This window comes from Barbus barbus, assembly GCF_936440315.1.
Source record: "Barbus barbus genome assembly, chromosome: 39".
Taxonomy (NCBI): Eukaryota; Metazoa; Chordata; class Actinopteri; order Cypriniformes; family Cyprinidae; genus Barbus; species Barbus barbus.
This window is the reverse complement of record NC_136717.1, coordinates 25,931,514-25,957,138: the sequence shown is the minus strand read 5'-3', so window position 1 is coordinate 25,957,138 and position 25,625 is coordinate 25,931,514. Positions and strand designations below refer to the sequence as shown.

Genomic DNA, 25,625 nt, shown 5'->3' with positions numbered 1-25,625 from the left:
TTATTATTATTTGAATAAAATGAAAACTAAACGACTTTTAAATCACATGAGCCAATATTTTATTCACAAAAGAACAGAGAACATAAATGTTTAAACAGATAAATTTTACACTTTTATCCACTAAATGAGCTCATTTCAAATTTGATGCTATAGGTCTCAAAAAAGTTGGCACTGGGGCAACAAAGGGCAGAAATGGCAAGAAATTTTGAAAAGATTCAGCTGGGAGAACATCTAGCAACTAATTGACATCAGGTCTGTAACATTATTAGCTATAAAAGGGATGCCTTAGAGAGGCAGAGTCTCTCAGATGTAAAGATGGGCAGAGGCTCTCCAATCTGTGAAAGAGTACATAAAAAGATTGTGGAGTACTTTAAAAACAAGATTCCTCAATGTCAAATTGCAAAGGCTTTGCAAATCTCATCATCTACAATCCATAACATCATCAAAAGATTCAGAGAAACTGGCGAAATCTCTGTGCATAAGAGACAAGGCCTAAGACCTTTGTTGGATGCCCATGGTCTTTGGGCCCTCAGACGACACTGCATCACTCATTCTGTCATTGACATTACTAAATGGGCCCAGGAATACCTCCAGAAACCACTCTCTGTAAACACAATCTGTCGTGCCATCTGCAGATGCCAACTAAAGCTATATCATGCAAAAAGGAAGCCATATGTGAACATGGTCCAGAAGCGCCGTCGTGTCCTGTGGGCCAAGGCTCATTTAAAATGGACTGTTTCAAAGTGGAAAAGTGTTCTACGGTCAGACAAGTACAAATTTGACATTCTTGTTGGAAATCACAGATGCCGTGTCCTCCGGGCTAAAGAGGAGGGAGACCTTCCAATGTCTTATCAGCGTTCAGTTCAAAAGTCAGCATTAGAATGCCAGTATAGAAACAAGATGGCGCAGCAGATGGCAGCTACTGTGCTTTGCTCTTCAGTGTTTGTATTGTTTTTGTTAGTTTTTCCTGTTTTTTGTTTCTCAAATACGATCAGTTTTACCAGGGATGACCTGCTGAACATTCGGCAGAACACATCACAAAATCTTTTACCGGATTTTGACTATTCGGACATTTTGCTGGACGCTTCAGGAGGACGCGCAGACGGGGGAAGCAAGCCGGCGCGCTCGTGAAGCTCAGACAGTGTGGATTTTGAATGCCGTTGCCTAGCATCCATCTGGCGAATCTCCACTCTCTGCCCAACAAAATGGACGAACTCTTTCTACTCTCTCGGACAAACAAGGATTTTTCTAACTCTGCTGCTCTGTGTTTCACGGAAACCTGGCTGAATGGCGAGATACCGGACAGTGTGCTACATCTGGCTAACTTCCAGCTGATCAGAGCAGATCGGGACGCGGAATCAACGGGGAAATCGCGCGACGGCGGGACATGCTTTTACATCAATGAGAGGTGGTGTACAGATGTAACTGTTAAAGAAGATGTGCTGTTCAGATCTAGAAAAGCTCTTCATTAACTGCAACCCATTCTATTCGCCGCGGGAGTTTTGTTTGTTCATTCTCGCGAGTGTCTACATTCTGCCGCAAATGCACGTGAGCACAGCTTTACAGAAACTCGCTGATCTGATCACAGACACAGAACAACAACAGCCAGACTATGTTTTAATCATTCTCGGGGACTTTAATAAAGCAAATCTCTCAGTAATAGTAATATATTGGATCACTGTTACACAACAATAAAGGACGCATATCACTCTGTTCCACGAGCAGCTTTAGGACTCTCTGATCACTGTTTGGTTCATCTTATTCCGAGCTACAGGCAGAACCTTAAATCTGCAAAACCTGTATAAAGAACTGTTAAAAAATGGACTAATGAAATAGAGCGGGATTTACAGGCCTGTTTCTCTCTCACTGATTGGACTGTTTTTGAAGCTGCTGCCACCGATCTGGACAAGTTCACAGAGACTGTAACGTCATATATTAGTTTCTGTGAGGATATGTGCATTCCTTACAGGACTCATTTAACCTATAACAATGACAAACCATGGTTCGCTGCAAAACTCAGACAGCTCCGTCAGGCCAAAGAAGATGCTCACAGAAAGGGGGATAAAGTCTTGTATAAACAGGCCAAATACACACTGGAAAAGGAGATCAGAGTGGCAAAGAGGAATAATTCTGACAAGCTAAGGAACAAATTCTCTTCCAGTGATTCTGCTTCTGTGTGGAAAGGTATGAAAGATCTCACTAGTTACAAGAGACCATCCCCCAGCACTTTGGAGAATCAACCACTAGCAGATGACAAGTTTTATTGCCGGTTTGAAAAATCACCCCACACCGCCCTGAACACCTCTCCACACAACCATTCACACCTCCAGCAACTCCCCTCTCCCCCACACCTACAATTCAGATAAGTAAAGAAGATGTGCGCCAGGTCTCACATTGACTCTATTGTCAAAAAGGCCCAGCAGAGGTTGTACTTCCTTCGCCAGCTGAGGAAGTTCAATCTGCCACAGGAGCTGCTGAAACAGTTCTACTCCACCATTATTGAATCCGTCCTCTGCACGTCAATAACAGTCTTGTTCAGCTCAGCTACCAAATCTGACCTCAGAAGACTACAGAGGGTAGTCCGGACTGCTGAGCGAATCATTGGTACAACACTCCCCACTCTTCAAGAACTGTACTCATCCAGAGTGAGCAAAAGGGATGGTAAAATCACTCTGGACCCCTCAAATCCAGCACACTCCCTCTTTGAACTGTTACCGTCTAGTCGACGCTACAGAGCTCTGAGCACCAGAACGACCAGACAGAGGAACAGTTTCTTCCCTCAGGCAATCCAGCTCATGAACACTTGACAATAAACGCGGAACACACAACTCTATTATGCATTACTTATTCACCACACTTATTTAATTTTTTTTTCCCAAATTTGCACATATCAGACCTGTACACACATAATTGTCTATATTATCTATTGTGTTTTTGCTGCTTTGTATATTCATATTTTTACATCATCCTGGTATGAAGACTAAAATGTTTTCAGTATATTATGGCTTTTCTTAGGTTTCTGATTGTGTAATTTCTTGTGATTTTGTCTGTTCTACTGACGTGGAAACTGAAGACTGTTTGCTGGAGACTGAGAGACTGTTTTGCTAAGGTGTTTTGAGTGGTTGTTAAGGTGTTCAGAATGGTTGCTAGGTTGTTGCTTAGTTGGTAATAATGGTTTCTAAGTTTCATATGGTAGCCAGGATGTTGCTACGGCTTTTTGAGTGGTTTCATTAAGGTGGTTTTGAGGGTTTCAAATGGTAGTTAGAATGTTGCTATGGAAGTACTGAGTGGTTGCTAAATTGTTGTATTCAAGTGGTTTCAGATGTTACCTAAGTTGTTGCTACAACATTTTTACTGGTTGCTAGGGTGTTGCTTAGGTGTTCAAATTGCTTTCTAGGGTAGCCAAGTTGTTGTTGTTACAGCGTTCTGACTGGTTGCTAGGCTGTTGCTTGGGTGTTGAAATCGGTCTCTTGGGTTTCAGATGGTATTAAGGCAATGGAGCTTAACCTTTATTAATTAATTTTAATGTCCTAGTTTACAAAAAGCAATAAAGTGCATAAATCTTAGGGACAGTGACAAAGACAAACAGCATATTAACATTACAAATTTAAAATATACATAAAACATGATGTCACAAAGAGAGAAGCTAATAAATCACAAAGCATAATTCGGACTTTGCTGAGATTGGTCTGCAAACAAACTTTTGTAAACTAAGACAATATAATGATTTAAATAATCACACATTGAATGTTTTGACCAGTCTGATTGAGGTCGTCATTATAATACATCAAAATATCTGATATTAATCTGCATACAGAATGCAAATCCTATCTGTTCTGTAAGGTTTCACATTCTAATCAGCACATTCTATTCCACTGAGTTACACGCAAAAAGCTGGAAAACTGCCCTGACTTTTTCAGGTACCATCAGGCACGCCTTCATGGCAACCGTTGGCAAGGTCGTCATCGACTGGCGTCTGGCATTCTGGCATCTCCCCGATCACAGCTTTGCGTATCACTTTTAGCCAGCGTAGTTTCACTTCCTCCGTGTCGGCAGTGAAGCAGTGGACATATTTGGACTGGCACAGACGGAAGCTGGTGGGAGGATGATCCACAGATCTTTGGACGTCCTCAACCTGGTATCCCAGGAGCGGGATGGTACACTGGGCTTTGACATCCTGAGAACAAAATCCAAGAGAAACCGGAATAATTTAAGGCCAAAAATTACCCCATGATTTACTCACCCTCAAGGCATCCTAAAGGTATATTACTTTCTTCTTTCAGACAAATACAATCAGAGTTATATTAAAAATGTCCTGGCTCTTCCAAGCTTTATAATGGCAGTGAATATGGGTCCAAAAAGTGCATCCATCCATCATAAAAAGTGCTCCGCACGGCTCCGTGGGTTAATAAAGGCCTTCTGTATTTGTGTAAAAAAAAAAATTAAATAATAATTAAACTAAACATGCTAACTATCGTATGCATGTTCACAAGAGAGTGGTGTTCCAGCGGATGATGTAGGACGTAGACTTAGCGTAAGCTCCGGTGCGAATATGCTCTGTCTCACGAGAACCAAGTTTTGTTTTACAGCAAAGGAAAACCAGTCTCTTGGCTTATTTTGAAATCCTCTGACATTTGTCTCTACAAATCCTCATTCTGTACTTATAATTCATGACCAGTGTTTTGTTTTGCTCTCTCCTCTTCACTTCCGCATTTGTCACTTCTCACTGGAGCTTACACTACAGCTACATCCTACAGCATCCGCTGGAATGCCACTCACTCGTGAACGTGTACGACAGTTAGCAGAAGCTATAGATTATGGTTTCTAAAGTCTTAAATATGGATACTTTTCTTACACAAGTGCATCAACATCAATTCGCTTCAGAAGGCCTTTATTAACCCCCCGGAGCCGTGGAGTCATTTTTATGATGGATGGACATACTTTTTTGGGCTTCAAAATCTTAACACCCATTCACTGCCATTATAAAGCTTGGAAGAGCCAGGACATTTTTTTTAATACAACTCTGATTGTATTCGTCTGAAAGAAGACAGTCATATAAACCTAGGATGCCTTGAGGGTAAGTAAATCATGGGGTAATTTTAATTTTTGGGTGAACTACCCCTTTAATATTTAAAAGTAGACCAGATAAGTTATTAAAGCTTGGGTGTTGCTAAGGTGCTCTAAATTATTGCTAATGTTTCAGATGGTCGCTAGGATGTTGTTAAGTGATTTCTAAGTTGTTCTGAGTGGTTGCTAGGGTGTTGCTAAGTGGCTACTAAGGCGATCTGAGTGTTAGCTTGGGCATTGCTTTGTCAAGCTAACATAATGTGAAGCAAGCTACACAAAATGTGTTTTTTTTTTTTTTAGAAGTAGTTATTACTTTGTAGTCATTTCCATTTTTCTTTGTAGTCTACATCACATCATTGAAGGCTGATGCATGTGAGCTCGACTACACTGCATTTCTCACCTGTGGAGCGCCATATAGGTAAAGCACAAGCGCGTCGTGCTGCGGAATCACACACCAGACCCTCTGACACGGTTTAGTTCGGTCTGTACTGTACTGCAGGAAGCCACAAAGGAAACTGTTTCCTGAGACCTGAGCTGCTTCAATCTGGTAAAGGTCAAGAAGAGAAAACGAAAAATCAAGCAGAGGTGTAAAGTATTTGAGTAACTGTAATTAATTACTGTACTTGAGTATCATCTTTGATATTCTGTAGTTTTACTGCGTATCAAAGATATTAGCAAGTTTTACTCTCTACTTCACTACATTTTTGAATAAGCACTGTACTCTTTACTCCACTACATTAGCAATGAGTGTTGCAGTTACACATTACAATTTGCATGGCACCTATCTTTTTCTGCAGCTGTTTTTTTTTTCTGCTACAAAAGAAGTGATATCACCAACTGCAGGGCACTGAAAGTACTATATCTTGTGCGTTTTGCCCTTACTCACCCAAACTCATCAACCAGGCTACTTTATTTGAATGTGAGTTCCTTTGCAAGTAGTTGTACAGGTGTTTTATAACTGAGATAAGGACATGACTGCAGCTGGCAATGAGGGCCAAACCAGCACATCCAGTGCAAGAAGGCTTTGACTTTTTAATTGTACTTAACATTATTTTATTTATCCATTATACTGGATAAGATACCTTTTTGAAGGATATAGTTTTTATTATAGAAAATAAACGTGATTGCTCTTTTCATAAATCAACTCTGTGCCTTCATTTGGACTTTTATGTCACTTCCTGTCTCCCATGGTGTTTGTAGCCAGTTTGGTCATTGGTTCCCCTTGATTAGTCTCCGCAGGGGCCTGTTTCATAAAACAAGTTTATTAAATAAGCCAGGTTTATTTCAGTTAGTCTGACTTATTGTCAGTTTATTTGGTTTATTTTGGTTTTGTATGCGTTTTGGATCAACGGGCAATTCAAAGTTTACTTCAAGATGTCAGTGGCTCAGTTTGATGCTTTGCTAGTGATAAAGACGACCACCAATTTCTGTGAACTCAGTGTGCAAGGATCTTTACAGTGCTTTGTGCTGAGAGACGAAGTGGATGAACTTGACAATCGCCATTCTGGATTTTGGCGTTCGCTTGTACGGTGGCTCTGAATTGTCAAAATGCGTCTCAAAATGCTTGCTACAGATGGAAAAAATTTCGGACTCTTTGTGCAATAACCCTGGCTTGTTTGGTAAACTTGTTTTATGAAACATGCATTTAAGACATACTGCTGCTACACAAATAGCATATAAAATAACCCGTAGAAGATCTACACAGGTGGAGCTGGGGAAGGTGGTGGGTTTCAGAGGAACTCTGAAAGCGCGTTGCAAATGCTCAAGTGAATGCTAACCAGCCATTTAAATGTAAAGTAGCAAGCTCATTGGCTGCATATGCAACATGAACCAATCAGCTTGTGCCAAGTCGTTTAACGCTGTGAATATCATCAGTTACACTAATACCCGTCAGCCTGCGCCATCTAGAGTTTCATGACTGAACTATACATATACTCTAAGAATTTTACTCAAGTTGTTTTGGTGTAATTTTCACTGTAAGGTATCTGTTCTTTTACTCATATGGTTTTCAGGTACTCATTACACCTCTGAAATCAAGATTATTTCAAAAATGGTTCATGCAAACAAAAAAAACAAAAAAAACATCAATAAGACGTACCTCAAGAATACCTCTTTTCTTCCCGCTGACTGGTTCCTCAGCATCTGCTCTTCCAGTCAGAATGAAGTAACAGTCTTTACACACCTTGTTTAATTTGTTGCCGTCGTACCTCAGCGATGCCTTGTAGTCCGAACATTTATAACACACAACCTAAGACACATTTCAAAACATTACCTCATCTTTGGAGCACAATAAAACGGTCTGAGTTTCGAACAGGAAGTGCTTGTTTAGATTTCCAGATAAGCGTGTACATCCAAACTCACGTATCCACATGCCCTGCAGTGGTGTCTCCTGCGGGTCAGAGGGTTGAAGGGCTCCTTGCACTTCATGCACATGGTCACTTCATTGTCCCGAATCCAGCGCGGGGCTCTCTTCCCCAACTCCTCTTTCTGAAAAACACATGAGCACAGATAAGAGAAGATTTACCCCTCGACCCCCACCACAGTCATCTTTATGCATGACCAGTCTGCTCTTTCTACTTACAGAAACCTCATCCACCACTTCTTTAGAGGCTGATTTGAATGTTTCGTTCTTCTGCTGAAAGATTTCAATGGTCTCTTGGAATGCCTAGAAAGCAAACAGCCTACATTGAAACTTTCCTATGGAAGCTTATTTCTGCCATGGAATAAAAAAAGAAAATCAAATAGTAATTACAACCTTTTAAAATCTCACAATTCTGACTTTTTTCCATGCAACTCTTGATTGCAGGATATAAACTCGCAATTGTGAGAAAGACGTTTAGATATTTAATTTTGAGTTTATGACTCACAATTCTGAATGATATAAACTAGCAACTAAAAAAAGTTCATTTAATTCTGAGTTTATATCTTTATTTAGTTTAGCTATATCTTTATTCAGTTTAAAGTTTATATCTTTATATAGTTTATATTTTCCTTCCAATTCTAAGAATAAAAATCTGAACAGACATATATGCTCAGAATTAAATATATGAACATTTCTCACAATTGCGAGTTTATATATTGCAATTAAGAGTTGTGAAATAAAAGGTCACAAGTTTATTTCTGCCATTTAATAAAAAAAATAAAAAGGTAGGTAATTTCAACTTTTTTTTATCTCACAATTTGGACATTTCCCCACAGCTCTGGATTTTTTCCCCTAACAGTTCTGATAAAAGCTCAAAATACAAGATAAAAACAGAAATATGAGATATCAATTTGCAATTCTGAGGGAAAAAAAAGTCAGAATTGTGAGAATAATAATAAAATAAAATAATAAAATAAAAGTAATTGCAAATATTTATCTCACAATTCAGACTTTTTTTCTCAGAATTGCAAGAAAAAGAGACTGAATTGTAAGATAAAAAGCCACAATTACCTTTTTTATTCTGTGGTGGAAACCAGTCTTTCCTGATTCTTACATTTATATAATTCAGATTTAAAGCAGCTTTGAAATAAACTGATACCTTGATCCAGTCCTCTTTGTCTTGCTCTGAGCTGTGAACAACAGAAAGTTACAGTCACTATGAGCTAAAACAGACATGCTGTTCTCTATATCTGCATGGATCTGCCCTCACCTGGCCTGCAGCTCCAGCGTTCGCTCCTTACCAGACACCTGGAAAGTGTGAGGATAGTCTTCATTGGAGGTCTCAAGCACCTTCATGCCCTCAACGCCGACCCGAGTGCGCACAGTGAACCGCTGGCCCACCAGACTGAACTTGGGCACGCAGTAAAGCAACATGTTGTTAAACTGTAAAAAGAAAAGGATGGCATGGTTTAAACTCCCAAATGAAGGCACACACTGCCAAAAAATAATAAGTTTTTCAGCTAAACATTCTTAAATTAAGATACGTTTACTTGAGAAGCAAAATGACAAATCTTGTTTTCTGAAGAAACAAAAACATCTAAATTAAGTGACTTTATGCTTTGTCTTGCTGCAAGTAAATATATTTTGATTTAAGAATGTTTAGAGTAAGAAACATCTAACCAGGAAAAGGTATCTCTCCATGGACGAGGTGTTTCTGGCGGCCAGCTTTAGGATTTGTCCTTCTTTAATGAGCTCGTTGGACGGGTTAACAATGTCCTCTTCACCTCCCAGCATCTCATAGATCTCCATGAGCTTCTTCAGGTTCTCCTGAAATACATGTAGAGAACTTCTGCATATAAAACCAATGAAGACTTTATAGAGATCAAAACACTAATAACTTTTAGGGTCAGATTGTTGGTTGGTTTTTATTTCAATGCAATGCAATGCAATGCATTTTCAGGGTGAATAAGTTGAATTACTATACAAAAGCAATTTAAAAGCCTATATGTGACCCTGGAGCACAAAACCAGTCTTAAGTCATTGGAGTATATTTGAAGCAATAGCCAAAATACACTGTATGTGTCAAAATTATTGATTTTTCTTTTATGCCAAAAATCATTAGGATATTAAGTAAAGATCATGTTCCATGAAGATATTTTGTTAATTTCCTACTGTAAATATATCAAAACTTAATTTTTGATTAGTAATATGCATTGCTAAGAACTTAATTTGGACAACTTTAAAGGAGATTTTCCTCAATATTTAGATTTTTTCAAATTCCAGATTTTCAAATAGTTGTATCTCGGCCAAATATCGTCCTATCCTAATAAACCATACATCAATGGAAAGCTTATTTATTCAGCTATACATTTCAATTTGGACAATTGACCCTTATGACTGGTTTTGTGGTCCAGTGTCACATATAACTTGCTATGCATGCGCTGATTTGTGACTGCGTGTTTTGAGTTTGAGCTCCATCAAGTTGATTCTTTATTGTCTATTTTCTATCTTAAAAACAATTTTATACACTATCATTTTCGTTTCTATAACGTGTGAATAGATCCCCTATAGCATTCTAAAACAAAACCAATCAGAGCGCCTTGTTATCACTAGTTTTATTTTGATTTCTCGAGTCTGCTATTAGTTTATAGCCCGTTAGCATCGGCAGCGTGGCTGCCGCTAATCTCGCTTACACTGCTAATACTCTATTCACACACATTACCATTGTTTCACTGTTACTTGCTTAAATGGCAGATGTGTGTCTACCTTTGAGTGCAGGTGAGGACACATTCGAGCTGCATTCGGTGCAGCTTGAGTTGGAGGCCGTGGAGAAGCAGGCCCAGCTGAGAGAGCGGAGAGCCGTGCTGGAAACATCCCGGGCTGACGCTCACAAGTCCAGGGTAAGTGTACAGCACGCTGCTAACACTCCCACCACCTCTACTCCATGTGTTTCTCTGCACAGGCCCTGTGCACCCAGGACGCGATCTTCCCAGATGTCCTTCACTCCGGCGCCGGGACGCCACGGACCCTGGGTGCACCAGCAGCGGAAGACGCGAGCCAGGCCCCGGGCGACGACCTCTCCCCCTCCGCCGCCTCCGGTCTTCGAGATCTCCACCCGGAACCGTTTTGCTCCCCTCCGTGAGACGGAACACGACGCTGTGATTGTCGGAGACTCCATCATCCGGCACGTCCGTGCTATGTTAGCTGAAGGTAAAGTGCACACTCACTGTTTCCCCGGTGCTCATGTTCTTGATGTTTCTGCGCATATACCCGCGATCCTGAAGGGCGATGAGAGCATCGGTGCTGTCGTGCTGCACGCGGGGGTTAACGACACCAAGCTGCGGCAGACGGAGACACTGAAAAGGGACTTCAGGAGCCTGATCGAGACTGTACGCAGCACATCGCCCGCAACGACGATCATCATGTCAGGACCGCTTCCCACGTATCGACGAGGACACGAAAGGTTCGGTAGACTGTTTGCTTTAAACGAATGGTTATAGTCATGGTGTAAAGAACAGAAACTGCTCTTTGTTAATAATTGGAATCTTTTCTGGGAGCGTCCTAGGCTTTTTCGTGCTGATGGCCTGCACCCCAGAAGAGTCGGAGCGGAACTCCTGTCGGACAACATCTCCAGGACGCTACGCTCCATCTGACTAGTAAGCCAACTCTCAAATAACTGCTATGATGACTTTTGTTCTACCCACTTAAATGATAGAAGTACTTGCATTGTCCAATCTATACAGACTGTGTCTGTTCCCCGAATAGTGAGGTCAAAATATAAATTTAATGCAGGATCTAGAAAAAATCTGATCGTGATTAAACCAGAAAAACGCAAAATAAATGAACAAAAACTATTTTTAAAGCTTGGGCTCCTAAACATTAGATCACTCGCACCCAAAGCAGTTATTGTAAATGAAATGATCACAGATAATAATTTTGATGTACTCTGCCTGACTGAAACCAAATGAATATTTTGGTCTAAATGAGTCTACTCCACCAAGCTACTGTTATAAACATGAGCCCCGTCGGACTGGTCGTGGCGGCGGTGTGGCAACAATATATGGTGATATTCTCAATATTACTCAGAAAACAGGATACAGGAGGTTTAACTTATTCAAAATACTTCTGCTTATTATTACACTGTTAGATATGCAAAATAAATCTCTCCTGTCTCTTGCTCTGGCTGCTGTGTATAGACCGCCAGGGCCATATACAGATTTCCTAAAAGAATTTGCAGATTTCCTCTCAGATCTATTGGTTAATGTTGATAAAGTGCTAATTGTCGGAGATTTTAACATTCACGTTGATAATACAAATGATGCGTTAGGACTTGCGTTTACTGACCTAATAAACTCTTTTGGAGTCAAGCAAAACGTCACCGGGCCCACTCATCGTTTTAATCATACGCTAGATTTAATTATATCGCATGGAATTGAACTTACCGATATAGATATCGTACTTCAAAGTGATGATGTTACTGATCATTTCCTTGTATCGTGCATGCTGCGTATTACTGATATTGTATATGGCTCTGCGTTATCGTCCGGGCAGAACTATTGTTCCAGCCACCAAAGACAGATTCACAAATAACCTGCCTGATTTATCTCAACTGCTCTGTGTACCCATAAATACACATGAACTAGACGAAATGACTAGCAACATGGGCACTATCTTCTCTAATACATTAGAAGCTGTTGCCCCCCTCAAATTGAAAAAGGTTAGAGAAAAACGTACTGCGCCATGGTACAACAGTTATACCCATTCTCTCAAGAAAGAAACTCGTAATCTTGAGCGCAAATGGAAAAAAACTAACTTGTAAGTTTTTAGAATTGCATGGAAAAACAGTATGTCCAGCTATAGACAGGCTCTAAAAGCTGCCAGGGCAGAGCATATCCACAAACTCATAGATAATAACCAAAACAATCCAAGGTTCTTATTTAGCTCAGTGGCTGGATTAACAAATAAACAGACACCGCCCGATCTAAATATTCCTTCACAGTTTAATAGTAATAGTAATGACTTTATGACTTTCTTTACTGATAAAATAGATAACATCAGAAATACAATATCAAATGTAGATTCTACTGAGTCTAGTATTTCAGCTTCATTCATCGCACCCAAAGAAAAACTGCAGTGCTTTACAACTATAGGACAGGAAGAGCTAAATAAACTTATCAGTGCATCTAAACCAACAACGTGTTTATTAGATCCTGTACCCACTAAACTACTGAAAGAGTTGTTACCTGTAGCAGAAGAACCGCTTCTCAATATTATTAACTCATCGTTATCTTTAGGTCACGTCCCAAAACCATTCAAGCTGGCGGTTATTAAGCCTCTTATTAAGAAACCACAACTAGATTCTAATGAACTGGCAAATTACAGACCCATTTCAAATCTTCCGTTTATGTCTAAAATTTTGGAAAACGTTGTGTCTGGTTTCAGGCCTCACCATTATACAGAAACTGCACTTGTTAAAATTACATTTACATTTACATTTATTCATTTAGCTGACGCTTTTATCCAAAGCGACTTACAATTGCTATATATGTCAGAGGTCGCACGCCTCTGGAGCAACTAGGGGTTAAGTGTCTTGCTCAGGGACACATTGGTGTCTCACAGTGGATTCGAACCCGGGTCTCTCACACCAAAGGCATGTGTCTTATCCACTGCGCCATCACCACCCGTGATTTACAAATGACTTGCTTCTTGCTTCAGACCAAGGCTGCATCTCATTGCTAGTATTACTTGATCTTAGTCCTGCGTTCGACACTATAGACCATAATATACTCATAGATCGATTACAAAACTATACTGGTATTCAAGGGCAGGCTTTAAGATGGTGTCATCTCAATTATCACCAGTAAAGTATGGAGTACCACAAGGATCTGTCCTAGGTCCTCTGCTATTTTCAATATACATGTTGCCCCTTGGTAATATTATTAGAAAATACGGGATTAGTTTTCATTGTTATGCTGATGATACTCAACTATATATCTCAACAAGACCAGATGAAACTTCTAAACTATCTAAGATAATAGATTGTGTAAAAAATGTAAAAGATTGGATGACCAATAATTTCCTCCTATTAAATTCAGATAAAACAGGTATTACTTTTTGGACCAAAAAAACAGTACACAGAATCTCTTGGATTACAATTTGCAACTAGATGGATGCACTGTTACGTCCTCTAAAGTCAAAAATCTGTGTGTTATATTAGACAGCAACTTGCCCTTTGAAAATCATATTTCCCATGTTACAAAAACAGCATTCTTCCATCTTAGAAACATTGCCAAGCTTCGAAACATGCTACCTGTTTCTGATGCAGAGAAGCTAGTTCATGCATTCATGACCTCTAGACTGGACTATTGTAATGCACTGCTAGCTGGTTGTCCTGCATCTTCAATAAACAAGTTACAGATAGTCCAAAATGCAGCGGCTAGAGTTCTTACCAGGTCAAGAAAATATGATCATATTACCCCAATTTTACAGTCTCTGCACTGGCTACCTATTCAGTTCCGTATCATTTACAAAATATTATTACTTGCCTATAAGGCCCTAAATGGTTTAGCTCCTGCATACCTAACTTGTCTTCTACCACGCTACAATCCAACCCGCTCCCTAAAGTCGCAAAACTCTGGACTTTTGGTAGTACCTAGGATAGCAAAGTCCACTAAAGGAGGTAGAGCTTTTTCACATTTGGCTCCCAAACTCTGGAATAGCCTTCCTGATAACGTTCGGGGTTCAGACACACTCTCTCTGTTTAAATCTAGATTAAAGACACATCTCTTTAGCCAAGCATTCACATAATGCATCTTATAATCTTGTACTGCAGTTATATCTGATCAAATGTACATTATTATTATTCTTTAGCTTGGGTTGAACAAATCATTTTTGCTTAGATGGAACAGCAGCTACGCTAATTATGTCTCTATTTGTTTCTCTGTTGATTAACATCCCGTGGTAACTAGAAATTACAGAAGCTTCAGTCTGGATCCAACCCTTAAATGATCTGAGATGACGAACACCTGAGAAAAGATAATGCCCACCCCTCAGAGGACCTCAGAGGATGCCAACGCTCAGACAACACACAGAATTACCAAATTATGCCATAAGTTAAATATATTAAGGTTCTGCAATATATAAATATATTGTGGAAACTTAATTTCCTGTAGAGCTGCTTTGCAACGATTTGTATCGTAAAAAGCGCTATACAAATAAACTTGAACTTGAACATATAAGGATAAAAACTTTCAAATTAATTGAGGACTGACTCTTAATGTATGTAAAAATAGTTTGAATAGAGAAAGTGGCAATCAAATCACATATACTACCACAATCGCATATGAATATCATAAACGGGGTCAGGAAACAGGCCATCTTGGTCTGACTAATCTAGGAGGTTAAGTGAAAGTGTCTCTCACCATCTTGCGGATGGCCATGTTGGAGTGTGTGGCAGCCATTGAGATGATGTTCAGAGACTCTGGAAACGAGAAGGAGAAGTGATATCTCAGCTGACTCATCCAGTTATGGAACTGAAAGCAGTTGGGAACTAAACAACACTTTCATTTTATCTTAAACGATCACGCTCACAGAACAGTGCAAAATAAGTTTACTGTGCTTGAAACATAAAAAAAACATCCTTGTAAACATATTAGTTGCTTGAATTGTGAGAAAAGCAAAACCAAATGCGTGTATCTCTCACTCTCGGCCTGGTTGCGGTCGGGGTCGTCCTCCGGGAGTTTCTTCAGATAGTCTTTGAGCAGCATCTCGTAGCGAGGAACCCGCTGCACCGGCTCCAGCATGTGATGCTGCAGAGTCAGATTCCCACACACCTCCTGACTCTACACAAAAAATAATTAACAGCTCTTCGTTAGCATCATCTCAAACTATGAAACAATGAAACGTCTCTTGATATTGTAACATTCAATCTAGTTTTTGAAGGTCATGCCATTTTGAAAAATGTGGCATGCCATCTTGGATTTTATTTTATTTTTTATTATGTTTATTGGGTTTTTCAAGTTAAACACAACATACAAGATACAGAATAATCCAAATCTATAATTCCCACATAGACTACCCTATAACATACCCCAGACCTCCATCCCATAGTGCCACAAATAAAATCAAACAAGAAAACAGAGATAATTAGATGGTATCTAGCCATTCTGTCCTGTTATGCCCAAATAAGAAAGGAAACTACCCCAGAATTTGACAAACAAATCTTGCCTTTTTTTCAAACGAAATGAAATTTTTTCCAAAGGTATATAAGATGATACTTCTTTGATCCACATAGAAGTAGAAGGTGGTTTGGAATCTTTCCATCTTAAAGTTATACATTTTATGGCCGCCATCTTGGATTTTCATACAGAAAATTACTAGGAAAAAAAAAACTTTTTATAAGCTTAATTTTTTATTTGAAACATTGATTATATATTATGATAAATTGAAATATGATAAATGTATAGCTATACATATACATATATAGTTTAGGTAGTGATGACCACTTTTATATTATTTTATATATTTTCAGCTATTTAACTGGAAAATACAGCAAAATTATTTTAGATAATTTTTCAAAATTTTAGTTATTTAATTGGAAAATAAGATATATATAAAAAAAAGGGTATAATAAAAGTTTGGGTAGTGAGGAGTACTTTTATATAATTTTATTTGAGATATTTTCAGTTATTTCACTGGAAACCCAAACCAAATTATTTATATATTTATATTTTATATATTTCTAGCTATTTAATAAAACAAACCATACCAAATTATTTTGATATTTGTATATATTTTTAGCCATTTAACTAGCCAGTCAGACTTATTATAATATAATATTTGTAATATATAATAATTATAATATTTGTATATAATTGCAGCTATTTAAATGAAAAAAAAAAAATCACACCAAATTATTTTGATATTCGTATATATTTTTAGATATTTAAATGCAAAATCACCAAATTATTTTAGATTATTTTGTTATATATTGAACAGGATAAATCAGAAAACGAATTATTTGATATAACTGGAAAATCAGACTAAAATGCTTTTAAAAGTGGTACAATAAGAGTTCAGGCAGTGATGAGTACTTGGTTGTTAAAGTTGCCCTATTATGGCTTTTCGAATATTACCTTTCATGCAGTGTGTCATGTAGAAGTATGTGAACATAAACCTTCTGCAAGGTTGTGAAGCCGAAAGTGCACGATATATAAAGTTATTGTCTAAAAAAAGAGTCGGCTCGCAATCACCTAAACGAGTTGTTAGGAATTAAAATCTTATTCTGTTACGGCTGTACGTCACAAAGTAACACATTTGCATAATGTCTGCCCATGGCTGTGATTCGTGCTGTACGCGGTAGACCAATCACAAAGGACTGCGCCATCTGACCACTCACAGAACACTAAACTGTTTTTTGACCTTGGATGCATGTAAACCTGTTTTAGGAGACTCCTAAAACAATATTAGCTACCTTAAAAATGGCATAATAGGGGCACTTTAAAAGTTTATTTAATTGGTTATGTTCAGTTAAAAGCACACACCTGTATGTCCTGAATGATGGTGTTAAACTGCGCCGATCGCTCCGTCCACTGTTTGAGCAGGTCCATGGCGCTGTCGAAGTTCTTCACGTACTCGGCGTACATCCTGAGAAAGGGTGCGAGCTGTGCTAAGATGTCCCCGATGCGGGGCGTGGAGTCCCTGCAGGAGGATGCAGACGTGAGCAGGTGAGTGTGAGATCTGAGAAGAAGCGTGAAGATAAATCGGCGCTCACCACTGGCTCATCCGCGTCTCCAGATCCGGCAGGAGGAACTGGCTGTGGAAGGTGTAGATTGATCCCACATTGGAGAAGATGCCCTTCACCACCTCGACAGGAAACGTCCCCTTCCCAGCTTCCTCTGTGAGTTTAGCGCAGAACACCTGCAGAAACGCAGTACACACTTCACATGCACACTCTTAAAAATAAAGCTTTTCTAAATGGCTTTTTGTAGCAATGCTACAGAAGAACCATTTTTGGTTCTCCAAATAGCCTTTCAGTGATCATTTCTTAAAAAGAACCATTTTTATTAGTGTGAAGAACATTTTATTAATCTTTAAAAACTTTCCATTATAAAAGAACTTGTATGCAATACAAAAGGTTCCATTTTTCATTTCATTAAAAAAATTAATTATTTAAAACATTTAAATTACATTTAAATGTAATAATTTGAATAAGCAAATATTTTTTAAATTAACAATTTAGCAATTTAATAATTTGAATAATTTTAAAAGGGTTTCATGGATATTAAAGGTTCTTCATGGAACCATTTATGATCAAATTGACCATTTAAATCATTTTAAAATTAATAATTTAATGTAATGATTTGTAATAATTTTAAATGTAATAATTTAGGTAACTTAATTTAAATAATTATATAATTTTTAATACCTTTAAAAAGGGTCAATGGATGTTAAAGGTTCTTCGTGGAAACATAGATGATATTTTTTTAAATTATAATTTTTTTAAATAATTGTAAAATTAATCATGTAAGTCATTTGATCATTTTAAATAATTCAATCATTTTAATAACTTTAAAAACATTCCATGGATGTTAAAGTTCTTCATGGAACCATAGATGGTAATTTTTAAATGAATAATTTAACCAATTAAATATTTGTTTTAATAACTGTAAAATTAATAATGTGAGTAATTTAATAATTTTCAAATGAATAATTTAAATAATGCAATCATTTTAAATAATTCTACAAAGGTTCCATGGATTCCATCGATGCCAAAAAAAAAAAAAAAAAAACCTTCATTTTTAAGAGTTTAAGCAGAGAAGACAGATTTTAAAGAGCTGAAAGTGAGTGAAGAGCGTGGACTGACCTGGTCGAGCAAATGCAGCCGGGTCGCGTACGCTCTCTCCGTCTGCAGGAGTTCACTGGCTATCTTATAGAGCTTGAGCTCTTTGATCTGCTCCTGTTGAAAACAGCCTGTTATTTCCTCTCAGTTATTAAATCTGAAAGCATGACACGTCTCTGTGGTAATGCAACTTAGGTAATGTCTGCTGCTGGAAAGCCACTAACATTCAGAGTAAAACTACACTGTCTGAGTGGAAAAAACAGGGTCACGTGGTCGGGTAGATGGGCCACTTCTGATAAAAAATATCTGATACCAGTCATATAAAGACTGCTTTATTCTGACATTATGATGTGCAACATAATGAACATTTTTGCTAGTATTTACATTCACATATTCACATTTGGCAAAGAAAATGACTTGATGCCATGATGCTAGGGTAATGTAAGTGGCTGTCAGGATGCTGTTTTGTGCTTCCCAAGATACTGTTTTTAGTCAAAAGAGTCCACATCCCAAATCTCTGGGATATTTTGGTCTCTAGATACGGCTTGCATCCCTTTTTCAAGGGACTGCACAGTGCACATTACATTTACGTCCATTAATTTAGCAGACGCTTTTATCTAAAGCCTTTACGAATAATTATTTTGAATAATTTTACATTTTTAATGATTATAATAATTTATAAATTTTTTATAGTTTTTAAAATTAATAATTTAAATAATTTTAAAAGTAATAAATTAAATAATGTATAAATTTGTCACATTAATACAATGCAAATTATGTTATGTAAATAATAATAATAATAAAAATAATCAGTTTTCACCAATTTTATTGCCTGATAGTAATCATTTAAATAAGGAATTCATAAAAAAATATATATATCTTTTACAAAAATTAGGACAAATAGAATTTATATTATTTAAAAACAATAATAATAAATATACATTTTCACCCATTTTATCATCTCAAATAACACAAAAATTATTTATGAATTTACATCTCACAGGTAAATGTTTAATAATTCAACTAATTTATGCATTTTCAGTCATTTTAAAACAAATTATTTAATAGTGTTAAAACAAATCATGTAAATTTTAATAATTTAAAAAAAATCATTGAAAATTAATAAGTTAAAAAATATAACTATAATTTTAAAAGTAATTATTTAAACAATGTATTAACTTTTTTTACTAAACACATTGTGCAATAATTAAGACTAATGCCATTTATATTATCTTAATGATTATAATATACATACATTTTCACTCATATTATTATATACAGTCAAAAAATGCAGATCTAATCGCTTACCATTTATGTTTGTACCACAGGTCGTATCAATGCTTAACAATTAGGCTTCGGTCTTTATTCAAATCACTAATACAAAGTATAAGCACTAGTAATAGTGATGCTGGTGACGTCTCACTTGTTTGCCTTCATCTTTGTCCATGTTCTGCGTCTCTTCATTTAGGACGTTCTCCTGAGTCTCGTCCTCGTGGTCCTGTAGAGCTCCTTCACTCCTGCTGCTGCTGCTTTCTGAGGGAGCCGGGAGATGTTCGGCGTCCGTCTCTTGCTCTCCAAACTCAGTGTGACCTTTGACCTCTTCTGACCACCAGCCGGACCAGACGTGCCAGCCGGACTCCTGCGAGGACGACTGAGTGCAGACAGGGGCTTCGACGAGGCGCTTCGGTGTAGAACCATCTGATGAAGCTTTGGTGACGCTGGAAGAGAGAGTATTAGGTGACAAATAGCGTGCCTAGAGCGGCATTTCAACAGGAAGTGAAAGTCTCAAAGGCGGAGCAGAGGGTTACAGAGAGAAATGAGGGGTGAGTTTCCCTTCACTGTCCTATTTATGAAGTGTGAACGTATGATACTAGTCAACAATGTTTCTCATCATCTTAAACACCAATACATTTGGTGTAGGATCGACAGAAAGAGTTTTCACTCAGAAATTGCTAGTAAATTTCATTTTTCATTACTTTTTGTTTTTGTTCTTTATGCATTTTATGTACCACGTAAAGTTTGTTTTTGGAGTACATTATTTGACATATGTGACCCTGGACCACAAAACCAGTCATAAGGGACAATTTTTTGAAACTGATATTGAATAAATCAGCTTTCCATTGATGTATGGTTTGTTAGGATAGGACAATATTTGAAAATCTGGAATCTGAGGGTGCAAAAAAAACTAAATATTGAGAAAAGCTCCTTTAAAGTTGTTCAAATTAAGTTCTTAGCAATGCATATTAATAATCAGAAATGAAGTTTTGATATATTGACTGTAGGAAATGTACAAAATATCTTCATGGAACATGATCTTTAATTAATGTCTTAATGATTTTTGGCATAAAAGAAAAATGGATAATTTTGACCCACTCATTGTATTTTTGGCTATTGCTACAAATATACCCCAGAGACTTCAGACTGGTTTTGTGCTCCAGGGTCACATATGTTGTTAGTAATTTGCAGTCATTCACATTTACATATTTGCTATTGTAATTTAGCTCTAATTTCTTAAGTTGTTTCGTTTTCTTTATTGTTTAGCTTTAATAAGCCCTTTTGGGTTTTCTGCACAGTATATAGATTGTACTTTATATATATTATTCTTGTGCAAACAAACTAAACTAAAAATAAATAAAAACAAACATAACATTTTTAAGTATTGTAATAGGAAAAACTGTAATTTTTTTTGTAAAATGCATTCCAATAATCTTTGTTTCATTTACAACTTAAAAAAATTACACATTTTAAAAAATATATTATATTTATTAAATTTTTTATTAAATTTATTTATTCATTTAATAATGAATGAATAAATGAATGAAAATAATTTTTTTTTTTATAAAAAATAAAAAAAGAGCAACCCAGGATGCACCTCATAAAGTTGTTTTAGGGTCATTACATTACAATTAGTTCAAAAGTTGTTTGCTTGACCATTTTTAATTTTTATTTTTTGAGTGAAAATCCCCATGTAAAAATGTTTGCATTAATTTCAATTTAATTATTATTTAATAAATTTTTATTTTTTATAAAAAAACGTTGTTGTTGTTTCTTATGCACACACAGATAAAACCCTCCACACCTCTTGTCAATGTTTCTGTGGCATTTTGAGATCACTGTGGTTCTTCTTCGGGTTATGTTTGTCATCGTCTCCTCCTCGTCCATGATGTCTCCAGCTGAAACCTTCACTGGACACTGAAATTTTGGTTTCGGAAGAACTATAATAGAAAATAAAGACATGAAAGACATTTCCTAACAGGTATTTTGTGATGATTTGAGACTAGGAAGTATTTTTTTCCAAAACAAACAGCAGAGGTCAGTGTAATTAAACCCACATCTGATATTTCTACTTTGAAAATTAATGATTCAACCAAAAGTAATCGTTTAAATAACGTATTTTTATTTTTAATTATACTTTTTGCAATAATCATACTCAAATATGGGTCAGTGTAATCAAACCCAAACATTTTAAATGAATAAGTTCAATAATTGTAAAATAAATAATCAATCATTTTAATTATTAAAATTATTTTAAAATGCATAAATCTATTATTTTTTTTAAATACTTTACAACAATGTAATTTATATTATTTATAAATATTATAATATACACATTGTGTATCTGTTTACCATTTACACATGGCAAAATTAACAAAAAATTAATTTGAATCATTTTAAATATTTAACAAATTTCCTAATCTTTAATAAACAATTTTATAATCAAGAATTTGAATAATTTAATTGTTTAATAATTAAAAAAATTTTTTTTAATAATTTTATATAAATAATTTTTATTTCTCAAATTTAAGATCTAAGGATATATAGTGAGAAACCTACATAAAACCTCTTATACATGCATTTTAATCAACTTTCAGTCCATTTTTTAATTATTATTTTCTAAGTCTTCAAAGTACAAAGCTTCCATGTTGTCTCTCAATAAAAAAATGAGCAAATAAAGTCATATTGATTATATTTACACAAGAATAAATGTGGGAAAACAGTTCTAAATGTACAGCATGTCACTCTGCAGTAAGTATTAGAACTACATACATGAATACTAGTATTTTTGGTTTTTTACAGGAGATTGAGTTTGTGGATAAAGCCCACAGTGCTGAGGTAATGTTAAACAAACTACATTATCTCAAACATCACTTCCTGTGCTCCTACAGCTGCTTTACAGTTCCTCTTGAGACCTCTGAATTCCAGTTATTAAAAGGAGTCTTATCCATTGTAAGGAGAAAATGTGAGGTGTTGGGAGTGGTTTGTAGGTGGTTAGTAACTGGTCTGATGCTGCTGTACCTGGCGGAGGAGGCATTGGTGAGACGGTGTAGACCGCTGACCTTCTCAACACTGAGCTCCTGTTATTCAGCAAACTCTCGTCCGTAACGTCACACTGGCCGCCGCATCCAACATCTCCTGTCCACACACACAGAGAACAGAAGTTCACACAACACACACTTCACTTCTGCAAAGCCAGGCAAACCAATTAACTTGACCTGAAGTGATTTGGGAGCACATTTTAAGCCTGCACGGACTGTTAGGTTTCATTTTATGCAGTAAAATGTGTGGATTATGTTTTTAAATTTTGAATTTTGTTTTAAAAAATGTAAAAAAAATAAAAAAAAAACAATCACCATTTGCTCATTTGAATGAGAATATAAACCGAAAGCGCCATCTGAAGGATGTATTTAGTGAAAATTGCTGCTTCCTCTATTGTGCACTTCAACACACATCCTCTTCAACACCATTGTGTGATTATAGATTTATGAAAATAAACTGCTGCATTTTTTGTGGCATATATTTTACTTATTTGCATATATTTGCATTTTGGGTAGGGGCAGGTTGTCACAATCGTTTTATATTTGTTACAATATTTTTCAGTCAAATCATAGATTTATTGTGTCACAAAAAGTTTTTTTTTACTGTTTTACATACAGTATAGCATCCGGAATTCATATAATTTATGAAATATGACTTCTAATTTAATTTTATATGCTTTTTGTCATTTTTATTGGTTATTCTTTTTGTCATATTCCTATTCAGCTTAAGCTCATGGAAATTAACTTCCATGAGCTTATGTAATATTAATATTTTATTTTAATTATCTAAAATAATTTTGAATAGTTTTAGTTACCAGTAGTAGTAGTATATTTTTATTTAATGCCATGTCAGCATCTTAGGCTATTTTCATGGCAAAAACAATTAAAAAAATAACAAATACAATAAAAACCAGCAAACAAACAAACAAGCTATATTTTTAGTTACCAACACCGTAATAAACAGCAGAATCCATATACAGTGTGACAACATGCCCTGTTATAAGATCATATTTTGCATTACTTTTATTTTTATTTTCACTTTAATTTTTAAGTTTTAATTTAATTATTTTCTGTGATTTGTAATTTTGCACAATAGATTTGAAATATTTGTTAGCGAAATCACTGATTTGTGTGTTACAAAAAGTACATTGTTTTAGTTTTAGGTAACAACACTGCAATAAACAGCTAAAGCCAAGATCATATTTTGAATTACCTTTCATTTTTATATTTTCATTTGCTTTTTGACATTTTTACTAGTTTTTTTAATATATATTTCTGTTTAGCTTTAAATTATTTTTATGGCAGTTTAAGTTGACGTTTTCCCATCTAATATTTATGTTTTATTTCAATTACTTTTATTCAATAATTATAATAGTTGCCCTGCTATACAATCAGTGTGCATTAAATCAGCTGTATTGGGGTTTTTTTGTTTGTTTTTTTTGGAAAAGAATCATAGAAAAGTTAAGACTTTTTAACAGCCTAAACTTTGACAACTTCTAGTTTCTACTAACTTTTAAAAAATATGTTTATTTGCTGTTTTACCATTGCCGTTGTATTCCTTTTCCCCCTTAATATATAAAAGACGAATTATGCTGAAATAAAGGCAGCACATTTGACTGGGGTTGACAATCTCTCAAGAAATGGGAGTTTGTGGAGGCCTGTGCTTCCTCAGTCTGCTTTCTCAGTTCCTCATGCTCATGAGTCCATGACAAAGACTCACTCACTGCGATGCTTCAACGACAGACCCTCATAAGGAGAAGTGCTGCATCCACAAGCCCTCAGTGTCATGAGAACATAAAGAGAAACTAAAAAAAACGCTCACGGCTTGCACAGAAATCACTTCACAGTTTTTCTGCAATCAAATATTTTAGAGATGAGCAAAACCAGGAAATTAATATCATTTTCAATACTAAGATTTTTTTAAAATCACACACCAAATGTCATATTTTAAAAGAATAAACAAATAAAATTGATCTAAATAAAATATATAACCCTAACCCTATATACATATATATAAAAATAACAAATATTATTAGTAATTATATAAATAAATATAATGTATATAAATATTAAATAAAAAAATATGAATTGTATTAAAATAAATACATTAATAAGAAATACATACAAAAAATATGTGTGTATATATACACATTTAATATAAAAATTTTTATGTAAATTATATTTTAAATAAATAAATAAAATTAAATAAATAAACAATATAAAAATTCTATAAAAAGTAAGTGTAACCCCATAACCCTATATCAAAATACAAATAAAATTAATTATGATTGATTATATTTTAATGATATTATTTAATTATAAATAAATAAAATAAAAAATTTGGATATAAATTTTAGTATATGAATTTCATCTGCAAAGAATATATATATGCGTGTGTGTGTGTGTGTGTTTTGCAGATGAAATTCATAAAGTGCGTAAACATGACATATGAAAAACAAATAAACAAAAGCACACACACTGACCTGATCTCCGGTCAAACACTGCTCTCCTAAATCATGTATGCTGACAGTGCACATGATGCCTCCGATCACTGCATGCCCTCCTCTATCTGTTCACTGCATTTCCCTTTTTTCTGCATGAATGTGACATTCATTGTGCAAGAAACTGCTGACATTGAGAGTCTACCTCATCTAGTGAGTTTAAGTTCACTAAATTGTTTCAACTGGAAAATAAACATTGTAATTCCCCACACACCTGTTTTACTCGGATCAAATATCATTAGTGAAGAATGGGTTAGTTCCTCCTATTGAGATGACATTTGAGATTCTACTGTATACGAATTACCCTTTTAATTATCTTCTGAAATCACGTGTTGTTTTATGAGATAAGGTGTCAAATAATAAAGCAAGTGTCAGGACTACATGAGCTGTTGTTTTGATTGAATACATGTATGCACAAGTGTTTATGCTGTCCTCTGCTGGCAGAACGTTGTACTGACATTGTGTCAAAAGTGACTGCAGAAACCAAATAAACTAGTAATATAGGCTAATTAACTTCCATGAGCTTTACAGTCTTTTAT

General features: G+C 35.9%; 1 protein-coding gene across 1 annotated transcript; it reads right to left on the bottom strand.

Annotated features, from left to right (window-relative positions):
• Positions 1 to 39: 39 nt before the first annotated feature.
• Positions 40 to 25,169, bottom strand: LOC306858555 (FYVE, RhoGEF and PH domain-containing protein 4-like). Its single transcript, XM_079399135.1, has 17 exons — positions 25,069 to 25,169; positions 22,566 to 22,682; positions 21,349 to 21,484; positions 19,693 to 19,987; positions 18,294 to 18,386; positions 17,202 to 17,347; positions 16,972 to 17,128; positions 15,132 to 15,270; positions 14,851 to 14,909; positions 9,110 to 9,256; positions 8,700 to 8,872; positions 8,589 to 8,619; positions 7,649 to 7,732; positions 7,429 to 7,554; positions 7,166 to 7,315; positions 5,468 to 5,611; positions 40 to 4,177 (listed from the first exon to the last, which is right to left on the bottom strand). Exons 2-17 carry the CDS (start codon positions 22,579 to 22,581, stop codon positions 3,917 to 3,919), a joined length of 2,157 nt encoding a protein of 718 aa, XP_079255261.1. The 5' UTR covers positions 22,582 to 22,682; positions 25,069 to 25,169; the 3' UTR covers positions 40 to 3,916.
• Positions 25,170 to 25,625: the final 456 nt, after the last annotated feature.